Here is a 15,163-nt window from a genome sequence, read left to right as displayed (position 1 = left end):
GAATTTTATAGTACACAAGGTTTGGTTAAGACCTCCTTTTTGTCTCAATTTACTTTGAGAATAACATTTAGAGAATTCCCCTTTTAACATGCCTGTAGTTTCCCAGCCCAGTGGGGAAAGAGACAGCATTCAGCTCCAGAGTCAAATGTTGCAGAGCTGTGGCCCTGATAATTACGCAGAGAGGTAAATACCCAGCATGAGTGATGCTTATGCGTTATTAACTGGGATGAGAGTATCATACCATTGTAAATGAGGTGGAAAAATCAGTCCCTCAATTACCGAGGTGAACCTGCAACGCAGAACCTAGCAACTATCCCCTCTCGGCGGTCTCTGGGCATAATGCAGGACATTAACGTTAACACCGTAGCCGTAGAGACCAGGCTCTCCGTCGCGGGCAGCACTCCGAGTTCAGCCATGTTGCTCTGTCGCCCCACATGCGGACACACTGACTGTTCGCTCAAACGAGAGCATTGTGCAACAAACTTCAGATTCTAGTCTCTTTGGGACACCCAGTTTTAAACAAACTCCCTCACTCAGAGGGAGAACTCCTCCAAAAGAAAAGAGGGAAAAAATGATTTGTTTCCCCTCCATGTGTGCCCTGTTTAGGTTGGGCGACCTTTACAAACATAACTGACAGAAGCTAAAGCAAAACAGGATGACTGGGGTAGGAATGAAAACCTCAAAACAGCAGGAGATCAAGTGTTGGATTCATATTGCTTGGGGAAGTGAGGGGGATATATTTATGTTTTAAACCGGGCCTAACAAGCCTCCTCAGTTTCCTGGAGGTGTCTGTCCAGCCAGAGGGGACGAGGACGGGGACAAGGGGGGGGGGGGGGGGGGGGGGGTGTACCTTCCATGACGACACGCCATGTAGACGGAACCGTCCTCGCTCCCCACCGCAAAGTTGTTGACATCCCCGAGGGGGAAAGACATGGAGGTGACAGCGACGGCCTTCGACTGCTTCAACACCAGCTCCAGGCTGTCCTGTAGAGTAGGGGGGAGGGCGGGAGGGAGCAAAATAACATTCACAACCAGCTCTCTCTGCGCAGCCTGCATGCTAACACACACACTACCCTAACCACAGCCTATAAATTTCACTTGACAGGTTATTAATGCAGAATTTAAATTCAGCTAGCACTTTATAAATGATTAACATTTGACATGGGTGGGTTTGGCAGCGGCGTCGGAACAACATTGCTAGCGGAGATCATTTCCTTGACTTTGAAAAAAATAATAATAATTGATTTTTTTTTTTAAAGATTTGAGCGCAAAATTAAAGGTTTTACGTAAAACAAAAGGGTTCTAGTGAGGTCCCGGTGTTTGACATGCCCTATGAATGGGCCGACGTGTTGTGTGCACAGAACGGGCTGAACGGTCTCATGTCAGTGTGGTGGCGGGTAGGTGACTGATGGGTGGTACCTGCGGCTGAGACAGCATGTCCAGGCTCCAGGAACACATCTTGCCGTCGGTAGAGATGCTGATGAGGTTGTTGGCGTTCTGGGTGCCCAGCACGTTCACACAGTACACTGGGTGCTGCATAGAGAGAGAGAGAGAGAGAGAGGAACAGGGCTCCACAATGAGTCTGTTCACGACACGCCAACGAAACCATGTTCATGCACTCGCCTCTAATTGCCATTGTGTGTGTCAAATGCAACTTGAGATCAATATATATTCTGGTGATGGTTGATTGACATTCCATCCCAGTGTTACCGTGTGTGCTGCGGCTGACAGGGGGGTCCTCTGTACAGGGGTCCTCTTGTTGCTCCGGTTGTCCCACAGAACGATCTGCCCTGAGTAGGTGCCCCCCACCACCAGGTTAGGGTGGAACTTGGCAAAGGCGGCCGACATCACTGCAGACTGGCAGAGAGAGGGGGAGGGTGAAAAAGAAAAGAGAATGCCATGTTAGCGTCTGCTGAGATGGAGAGCACAGCGGAATGGCGACAGCTCTCCGGTAATATACGTCTAATGTCACCTCCAATCAAAAACTGCTGTGTGCAGTCCCCATTTCAGTCCTGCTCAAAATAACATACAGACTTGAGCCATTCAGGCTCCTGCAGCAGTATACCAGCTTGCTGTATAACGGGCTGCTTATTTTCATTTAAAACTAACAATCCCGTGGTTTCCATGACTCACACTTCACCACTCACGGCAGAGCCTTCTGCTGGAGGCTGCTCACGACAGGATAGGTCTACATTATTCATGCTAGTTTAATATTTGTAAAATCTCCTTCCTTGCTTTCTGGGTTACTGGTCCAAGCCCTACCTTCCCCGTAGCCTGAAACACATCCCCTGTAAATCCTAAAACATGTAGTCGTCATATGTAATCATTAATTCATCCAAGTACCATTTTATTTTATTTTTTACACAAAAGGTGACACCTGGTGAGGAAAAATTGCATTTGCCGCCCACTTAGAGGCATGAGGAAAAATGAGTTCACACTTCTGCTCAGTTTTATTTCGTCGGCGCAATGTGCCTGGGACTACATCCGCTCTGGCAGCAGCAACATGTGGTTCTACTCAACCTGCCTTGGTCTGCGAACCGCAGGGCATGCAGTATATTAAGGCAAGCTCGCGGAGGAGCTTCTCTCTCTCTCTCTGCTGAACACAGGGCCCTTGTTTAGACACACATGATAACCACTCCAGCCCTGCACAGCACACTTAATACAACTGCTGCAGCCTCTTGGACCCCAGTCAGCTATTACAACACTGCTCTTCTCCGGCGCCTCACTAACATGTGTTTGTGGATAGATGTGGAGGAGGTGAATGCCAGCCCGGTGAAATCACAATGTGGATAAGAGAAGGGGGTGGAGGTGAGAGAGAGAGAGAGAGGTGGGAGGGATAGTTGGCGGTGTGCCACACTCGTCAGGGAGAAAGCCACCCATGCGGCAGAGGGAAAGGGAGGGCCCTGCGTTGCTTTAGTACCTGGCAGTGGAAGACGTACTCCGGCGTGTTCTTCTTGTACTTCATGTTCCAGACCAGGGCCACCCCGTCCGGCTCGTGGGGGGCTTCCTCGTTGTTGTTGTATGAGGCAACCAGCAGCTCAGGATACTGGTGACAGACAAATCAGTCCAAATGAATGTCAAGAGGAAGTAGTCATGGCCCCCAGGCTTTGCTCCATGTGAACAAGCCTCCCCTGCCCTCCGCGGTGCCGGTGAATGCCTAGCAGAATGCGTAACCGCCCCTCCTTCAACAAGATTTATGGCCGGGAAACTTTTCCCCAACAGCGCAGTCTGGTAAATAACGTTCGGATGATACAGCTTTGCATAATGTTAAAGGACTAGAGCCTAGACTTCTGAGAGAGCCGAGTGAACCACGGTAGTAAAGTTGGCCACTCCAGGTCGTTGGCCACTCCAACTCAACCCTCCCAGTGCACATTTAAAACACAAGGAGAAATAGCGGAGGAAAGAAAGGCTTTAAAGACCTGCTCTTAACCACTTACCAGATGTAAACAAACCATTAACCTCTGCTGCTTCTCATATTGGAACAACTGAAGTTTACAGTTTGTGAATACACAATTAAACACAAGGGAATGGATTTTGCTCTAAGCGAACGACGTAGTGGTGAACAATGAGTTGGTGTTCAATCACTGACCGAAGCCATTGCAGAACTATGAATCTAATGAAGGGCGACGTTAGGGGAAACATATCATTGCGAGCTCGTACTCGTACGTAAGTGACAATTTGTGCATGACACAGTCCCAGCTCCAGGAGGAACATGTTTAAATGTCTAATATATAAAATAAGTCCCATGTATATCATACAGAATTAGGGCAGTGGTGAAGGAGTTAAAGACTCAACAATACATTTACATACTTCATTCTTACAATACCAATGGCATCCTAACACACAAAGACAGATTGACATGAGTCACAAAGACACAGGGGCCAGTGAAACCATAAATAACTATTGCTTGCATTGTCACTCAGTGACTGAGTCAGTGAAAAGGTTGCATCATGAGCCAACGCTGACAGACGGGTGCTGTGTAGGATTGGAAAAGGGAAGCTGATCCTAGATCTGCACCTAGGAGACACTTCACCCCGGAGCATGTTTTTACCTGAGCGGACCAGTCCAGACAGGTGACCACACGGTGCTTGGACCAGCGCTCGTCCATAAACTGCCTGTTCAGAAACAGCTTGGCCCCTGCCTGGATCTCACTAGAAAACAGCATAGTCACAGTCATAACAATACCACACTCCTTCCTATTACTAAACAGAGACATGATTTAGCCCTTTTCTACTCAAAAGGTATCAAAGAAATGGGACTCGTCTATCGGAGAGCTTTCCTAACCCCTCCTTCTCCTCCATCTCGCGACCACTGTAGTCGAAGAAGACGTCCACGTGTTCAGACAGGGCCCGCTCCACGATGCGGGTGCTGTGGTCAAAGAAGGTTATGAACTGCTCAGAGTGGAGGATCTGCAGCTTCTCCTCCTCGGTCAGCTCTTGTGGAGGTGCTACAGACAAAAGGACAGGAAACGTTACGGGCAAAAGACACAGAATCATCTAACAGGTTTGAGTTGTCTCATTCAAATGTTAAAAAGTCCAAAACAAAAAAAGGGACGTCATACAAAACTTTGATGTAGAAATCCCACAAAAAAACGGTTTGCAAGATTATTCAATGAAGAGGACGTCAAAGAGATCCAATTGTTATTCGTTTAAACACCACAACTCCTACCTTCCTCCTCCTCTTTCTGGACAGGTTTCTCTGTTTGGGCCTCAAGCACTTGTTGTGGTGGAGCAACTTCCTCCTCCTCTTCTTCTTCCTCTGTTGGGTCAAAGGTGCACGATTTCAGTTGAACACCAGATAAACCTGGCAATGCTTTATATTTCATGGTTGAGACAAAATGAGTGACGCCAAATTTGACAGTGACAAATGAGCAAAGTTATGGCTTATTTGAATTACAATGGTTTGAAGTGACAACTGATCCTGCAATTCTGTGTCAATGTTTGGTTCATTCCTAATGAGTACTAGTCTACCGCCGCAACGTTGTTTTTCTCTTCAATATAACACACTGAATGTTAAGCAGGCTAGCATGGGTATGGGAATGAAATTATTCTGAGTCTTATCTCCCACTCGTTTGGTTTGACAACACAATGTCACCTCTCTGAAAGGACCTGCGCCTCTAAAGTTGTCATTTGTGTGGAGGGGGTGACGCAGCAGGGGTCTGGGTCCTAGGGTCCCCCCCCCCCTTTCCCCCTCTTCCTGTTAATGAGACGCAGCTATTCAACAGGGGGCTTGCACTTGTCAGTGCAGCCATATCCTCCATGTCCCAGTAACAAGTCCCCCCTTCCAACCAGGCCAGGGGCCGGGGCCATGGTCCGGGGCCAGCGGGCGGGGAGCAGCTGCCCAGGCCCACTCCCAATGGCCTGACCAGCTGACAGGACGGTGCTAACCAGATGGCGCTGCTTGGATTGTCTTGTTCTACTACAAGGTGGCATGAGGATGGCACAGAGGTTTCCCGCCTGGCCGCCCCTAGACAAGTCTCTCTCTGAACGGCAAGCCTGTGCAATTACCGCCCCACCAGGGGGTCCACAGACTGCTATTCAACCTCGTAGAACGTACGACAAAATACAGCTTGTAGGCCGGACCAGCTGGCAAAACCACACACTGGCTCAGACACACTAGACAACTCTGCTATCTCCAACACATCACCGTCCCCTCTCCATATACACGCCTCTTCAATGCATAAATAGGCCGTCTAAACAAACACATTCACGTGGATGAGAAAATGTACAGTGTGTTACTTCCATACCTTTTTAGAGCTCTACGTATGCATAGTTCATCTTTAATGGCAGCAGCGTTGCACACAACCTTTCCATTTCCACTGAGATCTATGATAACGTAATCTGTCACTTTTCCCATATAAAGTGATTCTCTTCCCTCCTTCCTATTAGGTGGGAGGGCGTTGGGTGCTCTGATAAGTTTACAGAACTGCGTTGATGACGAGCCATTTCAAATGGACGGCCGTACCCTGAGACCCAAAGGAGAAGGTTAAAATCTTTCCTTTCAAGGGCCTCAATCAGGCTTAAAGGAAAACAGTAATCACTGTCTTTCAGCTGGGCCCGGCCGCGCTCGTCAGCCGTTTCCCCCGGCGAGGCAGGCAGAGCAATCAACCTGCCAGGCATTAGGAGCGGAAAGACAATCTGAAAATAAAGGGTATAATGCACCTGCCAGCCAAAATGGCCATTTGGAGAAAAGCTAGTGATCCTGGTGACCCTGCTGGGGTAAGAGGACAGAATCGGGGGTGGGGTGGGGGGAAACATTTAACAGAATTCAACACGGATCAACCATGTCCTGCACACTGACACCTCCCCTCAAAGCAGGCCCAATTATGGCTTTTGTACCAGAGAAATAAAAGCTTTTGGGGGGGGGGGGGAGGGTGCCAGGAGAGGGAGGTGTAATCACAGTTCTTTGTCAATAGACACTATATTAATGCAAACGAGACGTGGCCCCAGTGTGTTGTTCACGTACAAAACTAATGACCTTTACTCCCCACTGCAGGTGTGTCCGACGCCTTCCCAGCCACAGGATGGACAACACAAATCTGACTTCCACGTGTCAGTTTACTAAAGGCTGTTCCACAAACCTCAGCTTCCATCTGCTGGTCTTTCTAGATGAGCTGAGGAGACAGCACACAGTCTGTCAGTAGAGAGAGAGAGAGCCCACTTAGCGCTAAATACAGAACGCGCCTTGGCGTCATTCAATTCACCGCTAGTTTTCAATCCGTAAATGAAAAATGTCCTTCCCCTTCAAGTCTAAAGTAAACAGAATTACTCATAACAACTGTTCACAAACCACATACGACAAGGTTCCTTTTCATTCGGTTCTCCTATTTCTTGCATTTGCCAGCTAAAATGAACAGCAAAATAATTTGACATCTCAGAAAAACATCATAATGCTCCAAATGTATTTTGCTGCCATCAGAATCAGGTCAAGCTCCAACATAGGTTTACGTGCATAGCATATGCCTCCATCACATTTTCTACAAGTGTCACATACGGATTTACTAGAGGGACAACACAACCCGGGAGATTTCAGCAGTCACCCTACTGCTATTCTGATGAGCAGGTTAATCAGGGTTCAGTCTGCTTTAAAATGGGAGGCTTTGGTTGAGTTTACATACTTGGTTACCTCACTTTCTCTGCGTCTCTATCCCTTTATATAGGCTCTTTCTCTCGCAACAAACAAAGGATTGAGACAAAAATTACCTTTCTGAGAAGATGTGATTCAGCAAAAAACAAATATTATCTACCCTAGAAATCTTTCTTTATGGTTATTTTTTCACATTCATACCTTGGAATAAACTCTACTAGAATTGATATGAGCATGCTGAAATCCTAGTTAAAAATGGTAGCCTGGGCCTAAACTTAATTCAACAACACAGTCAGTTAAGGGGTACTAATCATCAAGTGCCAAGCGCATGAAATGAGACAATGTTCAAAGAGTGCCACTTTGAACAAGAGGCTGTTGAGTTCCTTTAGTGATTAAAAGTTAACGCCTTCCCCTGAATTCCAAGTGATTAAAACAATTGAAATGAATCATATTTCAAATGTACTTGTATTGCCTGAAGCCTTTTTCAAACAGAGTTCTAGGCAGACCACTCAATAAATTTCCCCATATCTTCTTCCCATAATTACAACCTCTTGTTAAGCAGCACTTATTGACATTGCATAAAGTCTACTGCTTTAGCCTGAACTCGCTAACGTTCTTGATATAGGCTACCACAACATTTGATTTCTACACACGGGGGGGGGGGGGGGGGGGGGGGGCCTGATTCACTGCTCTTCCTTGCATGACCTGGAATGGGAATTACAACCATCCCAAATAAACAATGAGTATTACTTTTATAAATATTGTTGGGCCTAAGATTTATGGGGAAACGTCTCAAACTAATAGAGACTTTCCCACCAGGTCACAACATTTGCATCTACACTGGACTCCTAGTAGCCTATATTAGAGAGTCTCGAGCAGTGCCTTTCAAACCTCTCCCATCAGACCCCCCCAGAAGTTTCACAATTTAGTTGTAGCCGTGAACTATTTCACCTGATTCGCCTATTCAAGCCCTTGCTGATTAGTTGACAAGTTAAAAATCAGGTGTGATATCTGTGGACTTGTTCAAATACAGGGAACGCCTGGGGGTCCCCCGAGGAGAGGTTTGAAAACCCCTGGTCGAGAGGATGGGAGCTGGAAGGACCAGTGCCCCCTATGTAAATTAAAGATGACTAATTAGCTTTTTGTGCCTTTTTCGGAGAGGGGTTGTTCTACTATGGGGACCATTTGGGATCTCCCTCTCCACCCCCGCGCTCTCTGTCGAGCATGGCACGGCAGCACCTCCCTCCAATGCCACCGCCCGCTGACCTTGTGTGCCGTGCCGTCGCCTCCTCTTGACAACATGATGAATCGCTCAAATCAGGGCACACGCCCGACTCCACCCCCAACATGGAATATGCACAGAAGGGTGCGAACAGGCGAGGGAACACCGCCTCACCAAGTGCCAGGAGTGATGCCGCGAAAACGCACAATGTCACTGAGTGTGTTTTGTTATGTGCCTATTGGGTGAAGGGAAAAGACAGGGAAGCAAGAGAGTTGATGAAATGATTACAGAGTGACAGAGAGTGGAAGGGGGGGGGGGTCTAGTGTTGAACAGCCAGCAGAAACCATCCTTGTTTAACACAGTGTTACAATGCCCTAGAGAGAGAGTCCCTATGCCTCCACAGAACAGACAGAGAGAGCTCCACTCTTCATTCTTCACTGGGTCTGGTTGTTTTTCCCCCCAGAGTCACACAACTTGTTCACAGCCAGACTGCAGGCAATTCACAATCCTCAATGACAAATCACCACAAGTCATCTGGCATCGTTTCCACGGGAGATTGAAATGATAGGGAACAAACTTGGTTCTATGCAGTTTGAAGTGTGAAGGGGGAACTTAGAGGAGTTGCTTCACAAGCACAAAGACAACTAGCCCATGCAGGGAATCAACCTTTTGTTCATCAACCAAAACTTCTACGGACACAAATCCACAATCATAACATTTTTAAATCACTCACTGTGTAAATATATATATATATATATATATATATATATATATATACACTCTTTTTAAACAGCTAGGTTACATTGCCCCTCTTTATAGCAGTAGGGTAGTCTGACATGTCTTGCTGATAAAGCAGTGTAAACAACTAAGATGGATTTCAGTCCGAGTGAGTGTTTGAACTGCATCTTAGCAAAGACAAACGAGGGGCGTAATCACAATATTGCACATGTGGACTTTGAGTAAATATGCTTTTCTTTTAAAGATACGCATAGACAACCACATGAAAGCTGCTGTGCAACAATAACATACATATTGACATGCTTCCAATACATTAGCCGAGCATGCACAAAGCACTTCCTATCTAGCCAATCTACTGCCTTTCTTCCCCATTCGCTCTGGCCCTCTCAACCTGCACATTTATTGTAGCAAGGCCCTATTGGTTTGAGGATGGGAGTTGAGAGAGGAGTGGGCATACGTGTGTGTATTTAATCTTTCCTTTGGTTTCTTATGTTTCTCGGGGGCCCCTGCAATTTCCCCCAGCTTTCATCTCTGTGCTCGGTAAGGCCAGATCATTTCCACTCCGTGTTCACTTCCTGCTCCCACAGGCCAGCCGGCCACATCTCACTCACACACACTTTGGTTGTGTTCTGAAAATATCAACTCCTAAAAGAGTCTAGAGTAGTTGAGTCAGGCTTTCACCTTCTTTCTGCTGGGTCATCACAGGTGTCTGGGTCTCCTTGGTGTACGACACAGTCTCTTTTGGAGGGAAGTCAACATGGGTGATCTTGGCCATGCCCATCTTCAGAGTTCCCCGCCTAAAAGCAGAGCACAACTTCAGGAAACATGGAAGGGCCAAGGAGAGCTGAAACAATAACATAAACCTAGGGCCAGCCCAGACAAAGCACACAACAGTACTATCATTTACATTTACATTTAAGTCATTTAGCAGACGCTCTTATCCAGAGCGACTTACAAATTGGCATATTGCCGCCTTTCCATTAGCACCTCAAAGCTGAAGTTGCCTTTAAGACCGATGGGGGATTTTGTCTTCTGATAATCACTTATTCGTGGAGAAGGAAAGGAAGGATAACAGCGTGTATGTAGGTCAAAGAAAGATGCCACCAAGCTACACACTTTTCTTCTGATATAAAATGGCGGCTTTGAGCGGGTCAAGAAGAGCAACAACACTAGAGGTCGAAAAGAAGGTAGTGTCCAATACCGCAGCTCAGAGTCAGAGTGAAGCTGAAGAGTGGACGGGTCAGAGTCCCAGTGGAGAGTCCTGGTTAGTGTCACAGCAAGAAGGCAGCATTAGTGAGAGAAAGCAGGCATAACCCAGAGGATACATGTTAGAACATATACACGCAACATGCCCACACTGAAAAACACTGTTTACAAACCAATTGACTGCATAGGATCTCATTTCAGAAACACTGCATGAATCATTTTACATAGAGGTTGGGAAAACGAGGTTACCACAACAACCCTCTAGTAGGCACTTCCACATTTTAAAAAAATAACAATTTTAAAAAACAAGGACAGTATCCGTTTAAAATGCGTGGACACAGGTCCTGAGAGTGTGATGACACGGTGTAATTAGGCAGCCTGAGGGACTGGCGAGGCCTGAACTGTGTCACGCCAACGGCTTGAACTCCCACGGCTTGAACTCCCACGTGAGGGAGCGCCCTGCGGGGAAAACATGACCTCCATGTGTGTAGGAAATGGCCACGCTGCTGAGGGAAACGAGTCAACACGTAGAGCCTTGGGGTGGAGGAAGAGCTCCCTGGCCCTGATGGGACACTGGGGGATCTAGAGTTTCAGCAGAGGGGCCGGGGCTCTAATTAGGGGTTAAGATGTCCCCCAGGCATTGCACAGTCCTGCTGTTTTATTGTCCATTTAGGACCATCCTAATGCAACAGAACACAAACAAAATGAACATGCACACCCTCAGCATAAGCTAGTAATCATTATCTTTAATGGTACTGCATATACCATGCAACACCATGCTTCAGATGGGATATTGTTAATGTACACTCTTCAATGCATCAGCTTACCCTGTGTAGTGCTATACGAATCTAGAACAATGTGGAACCTCGGGCTCTGCAAAAACTAGTTTACTTTTACAAGTGCGTCATGCTAGGTTTTAGACTGCATGAAAAACCATGGCAAAGCGTTGTTGGTGGGCATTTGTGTGTTACTTTGAGAAGAATACCCGCAATGTGATCTCAAAAACTGTACATGTTTATGGGCATAGCTTATAAGGCAAAATGCAAAAACGTGTCAATTTAGTCAAACTAACTCAACGATAGTTTACATTTTATTGTAAGAACATTAGCAATATCTTACTAAAAACCTAGATGCGAGGTTACTGTTCCAGCTGTGACATGGATTTATAGAGAAGAGACCTGCTCAAACCTGTGATACACAAATCCTTCAAAATGACAGACATTAGGAGAGACAGTCCCTCGTTCATTCCTGCGATTAAAAGCACCTGCACGCATCACAACCTAAATTACAGCAACGCTGCACTGTGCTTAGAGGATGAAGGCTCTTTGCAGAGAGAAATTAAAGCATTTTGTCATTAAACATTAGACTGGGGGGTGTTTGTACCTGGGTCCCACGGCGCCGTCGCCCGAGTCTTGGCTCCCTGCCTCGCTTGGTGTGCCCACGGATTTGCAGGTTGGAGACATGGGAGGAGGGACTAGATAGTGAAACAGACAGGTATCCTCTGTTACTATGCGCAGAGGCTGGTCTGTTCACAATGGCATAAAAGTACTTAGTGTTGGGGTACCAGGAGTGGTATATATATATATATATATATATACATACACACATATGTTAATCTGGTATGCAAAAAGGCAAATAAGGAGTGGGTATGAGCAGCACAAAAGAGAAAATACAAAGAAAAATGGTTATATTTCATGCCATATACTGTGAAAATGCAAGGGAAAATTCAACAGTAAGACAAATACCAATAGTATTACAAAAAACTAATCATACATCAGCATACCAAAAGTGAATGGATGAGACATGGTAGAGAAGTTGAGGCAAAAATAGAGTTGTCAAATTTTAAAATACAAACAAGTATTTAATCATGTCACTGTCATTAAAAAAAAACTATTTACATTTATAAGAAACTTGGCAAACCTTAGATTTATTATATTTAATTTTCTGATTTCATTCATAGCATCAGTTCCCAACTTTTCTATCGCAAAGATTCTGGTTTACACACTGACAGGCCTGGCCAGTCATTAGGCAACATTAATTAATCTACAATGGAACACTTCTGCCCCCTTCTGTTAGCTTGGTGACAATGTTCTCTCACATAAATCTCAGTTTAGAAAAACACAAGTCAAGAGTCAGATGGTCTACACTAGAGGCGCAATACACGTCCTTGTAAATAGCAAATGTGCAGAGATCTGTTAAAAATCTGCTGGTACATGGTTTCTTACCAACAGGAACATCAGCTGACGTGATGCCCATGCTCTGCAGAAGGGCATCTGTCTCACGTCTCTTTTTCTCCAAGTCGGAGTCATCCATTGGGGCTGCATCTTTCTTCGAGTCAGCCTGGGAGAGAAGCAGAGCAGATACACGGTTAGTATCCTGGCTGTAAGCACGAGGAATAGAGGGTTTATGGAGCGTTCGAGTCTGATAGACCGAATTAGTTGCCTGGTTAACTTGCCTAGTGAAATAAAATAAAAAATAAAAAATGTAATTGGCAAGTTTAATAAAAACAATTAGTCTAGCCGTAGAATCTGTACATTTTCCATGGAATCAAAGCTATTGTTCCTCTTTACACTCAAATACACCTACTCAGAAACTGAGCAGAATGCGCTAGGACTAGTTCAGGGGGTAAGTCCCTATAAGCATGTACTAACCTCTTTCTTTTTGCGCTCATCTTCCTTCCTTTTCTTCTCCTCCCTGATCTGAGCCAGGCGTTGCTTCTTCCTTTCAAGTTCCGCTTTTAGCTCGCTTTTGTCTGACATGATGCCAACACTGTAGGACACAAACACACTTCAGAACAACAAGATCAGTGACCTACAACATTTTACAGAAGTCTGATTTGCCATTATTTGTACAGGTGTTCTTTTTTTTTGTCTCTCACAAATAACCACGAATTTGGCTATACATTGGAATATAGACTATAGTATGGTCAGAAGCACATTTCATGAGCTGTTCTGAAAGTGTAACTAAGATCACTCCTTTGTTTCAACGTTTCAAATCAACGAGAATAGCACCTGCTCCTTTGATCTACCAGGTCAAACCATTTAACTAGGGGGACCACTGCTAGGTTTTTATCATGAATTAAGTTTCAGCAGGGCCCAGATAATTTGGTTCAAGAGCACACTACTGTCCAGGCAGAGAAAGGATGGATGCTCTTCCATTAACAGGGTCCTGACCATCTGGGCTGTAAAACCCTCTCCTGGTCCAAAGCCCCATTCAAGGCTCTTTTGTCTACTCAACTTCACAATGCACTCTCAGAGATTAAGTTGATAATTTCAAGAGGCTTTATCATTCTGCATACAGCATTAATCAACCCTCACATCCTCCACAGCACCTGACCCTTTCCAGATCCAACACAGAGACCACTTCAAGACATTTGTCCTAATTGCACAATTTAAAACAATGAATGGAGGTCTGAGCTATTATATTGAAATAGATGTGTAAAAGCCTTCCTTTTAAGATGGTCTGCGCAGTGTGAAACCCCTTTTGCACATGTAATTTGATCAACCTTGAGATAACAATGTGGTTGATGCAGCTGTGTTTATTTAACTCATACATTTGCATTCTGCTGACAAAAACAGACAATAAAACATGCTTTTTCAAGGTGTTAATTGTGAATGCAGACTTCTGCAAAAGTCAAATGTATTTGACCTCAGCCTCAGCTAACTCTTATTAAAAAAAAGTGTTTCGTTTAAAAAAATGTTTTTATAATAATTTTAAAAACAGAAGAGATAATCTAGAGCTCCAACATAAGCGATGCTGGCAAGAGTCGAGAAGTAACTAGTCTTGCCACCACAGACACTGGTCAAGCCATGATGAGTATTGAGCAGCATATTCTTGCATCACATTTACTTCTACTAGAGCGCCAACATTGTGTACATATCCCAACACATGCGGGAAAAAATGAGTTATTTTTTACAGATAATTTATCGCGTTGGTAAGCTAGCTGCGGCCCCACCCAGCCACTGACCCAGTGAGGGAGTTATATTAACATGAGCCGCTGTGCACCGGACTAAAACCCGTGAGAAGTGAACGGACAAATACTGTGAGGGAGAAACGCAATCCTCAGCCAATCGGGTCATGTTGTGTCAACAAGGCAGCATGGTGCATCGTCCATAAACATATATTTTCCATAAAATATATGTTCGAATTTACAAACTAGTTTTCATTGGGAATATATATGTCTACACCTGTTGTTTACGAAGCATGTGACGAATACAATAAGGCTTTATCAAAAGTAACCACTTTTGCATGCGAGAACACAGAATCCAACTCATTACTCCACGTGCTTAACCTAACTACGTCACTTTTGTTTGTTTTTAGCATACTTCGCCGACAGACAAAGCTGACGAAAGCCCAGGAGGCTTTCCCGAAACAATCTCCTACCACCGGGGCAAACCGGGCCTTAATCGAATCCCCTCACTGTGTGCAGTGACAGACAACATTTTTTAAACTAGCGAGCTAAATAATTGATGACTGACTTGGCATCCTGATCTCTTCAAGTTGAAAGCATTGATTAGGTAGCTGAATATGTCGCAGACACTTTATAACTACCGTTATTTAACATGAAGTTTTATTTCAGCTTACCTTGTAAAGTTAAGATTCTCAACTAACGTTAGCTAGCTATATCACAATGAAGTGCAAGTGAGTCAGCTCGGCCTGCTAGCCAGCCAACTCAAAGACAACGGGAGGGCTGGCATGGCGACTAAAATCGCAAAACGTTTTTATTAGCAACAATAGGTAAAACAAAAAAAGTACGCTCCACGTTTCACTTGTAGTTTGGTAACAAACCTGGTTTATCCTAAGCTTTCCAATCGCTTGAATCAGGAACCCAGGATCCTTTCCTAAATTTGCCAACACAACCAATGCGGAATTACGAATGCCGAAGAGGGACATCTAGATTGATATCCGCAA

At 45.1% G+C, this 15,163-nt stretch overlaps 1 protein-coding gene across 3 annotated transcripts in view; it reads right to left on the bottom strand.

Moving 5' to 3' along the window:
• LOC124043855 (dynein, cytoplasmic 1, intermediate chain 2a-like) overlaps window positions 1–15,163 on the bottom strand; it is a 20,704-nt gene extending 5,541 nt beyond the window's left edge. The window contains exons 1-13 of one of the 3 annotated variants that reach the window (XM_046362927.1): window positions 15,041–15,163; window positions 12,904–13,021; window positions 12,478–12,592; window positions 11,636–11,726; window positions 10,248–10,307; window positions 9,728–9,843; window positions 4,669–4,758; window positions 4,285–4,447; window positions 4,052–4,151; window positions 2,921–3,046; window positions 1,711–1,857; window positions 1,420–1,533; window positions 851–984 (exon numbers count right to left, since the gene is read on the bottom strand). In XM_046362927.1, coding sequence (XP_046218883.1) covers window positions 851–984; window positions 1,420–1,533; window positions 1,711–1,857; window positions 2,921–3,046; window positions 4,052–4,151; window positions 4,285–4,447; window positions 4,669–4,758; window positions 9,728–9,843; window positions 10,248–10,307; window positions 11,636–11,726; window positions 12,478–12,592; window positions 12,904–13,011 — 1,364 coding nt within the window. In that variant the 5' untranslated portion in view covers window positions 13,012–13,021; window positions 15,041–15,163. Of the gene's footprint in view, window positions 1–850; window positions 985–1,419; window positions 1,534–1,710; window positions 1,858–2,920; window positions 3,047–4,051; window positions 4,152–4,284; window positions 4,448–4,668; window positions 4,759–9,727; window positions 9,844–10,247; window positions 10,308–11,635; window positions 11,727–12,477; window positions 12,593–12,903; window positions 13,022–14,836; window positions 15,021–15,040 lie in introns of those variants that run through there. The other 2 variants (XM_046362928.1, XM_046362929.1) reach the window with 2 other exon arrangements.

Source organism: Oncorhynchus gorbuscha, linkage group LG09 (assembly GCF_021184085.1).
Source record: "Oncorhynchus gorbuscha isolate QuinsamMale2020 ecotype Even-year linkage group LG09, OgorEven_v1.0, whole genome shotgun sequence".
NCBI lineage: Eukaryota > Metazoa > Chordata > Actinopteri > Salmoniformes > Salmonidae > Oncorhynchus > Oncorhynchus gorbuscha.
Note: the sequence above shows the minus strand (reverse complement) of the source record. Positions and strands in the feature narration are given on the sequence as shown.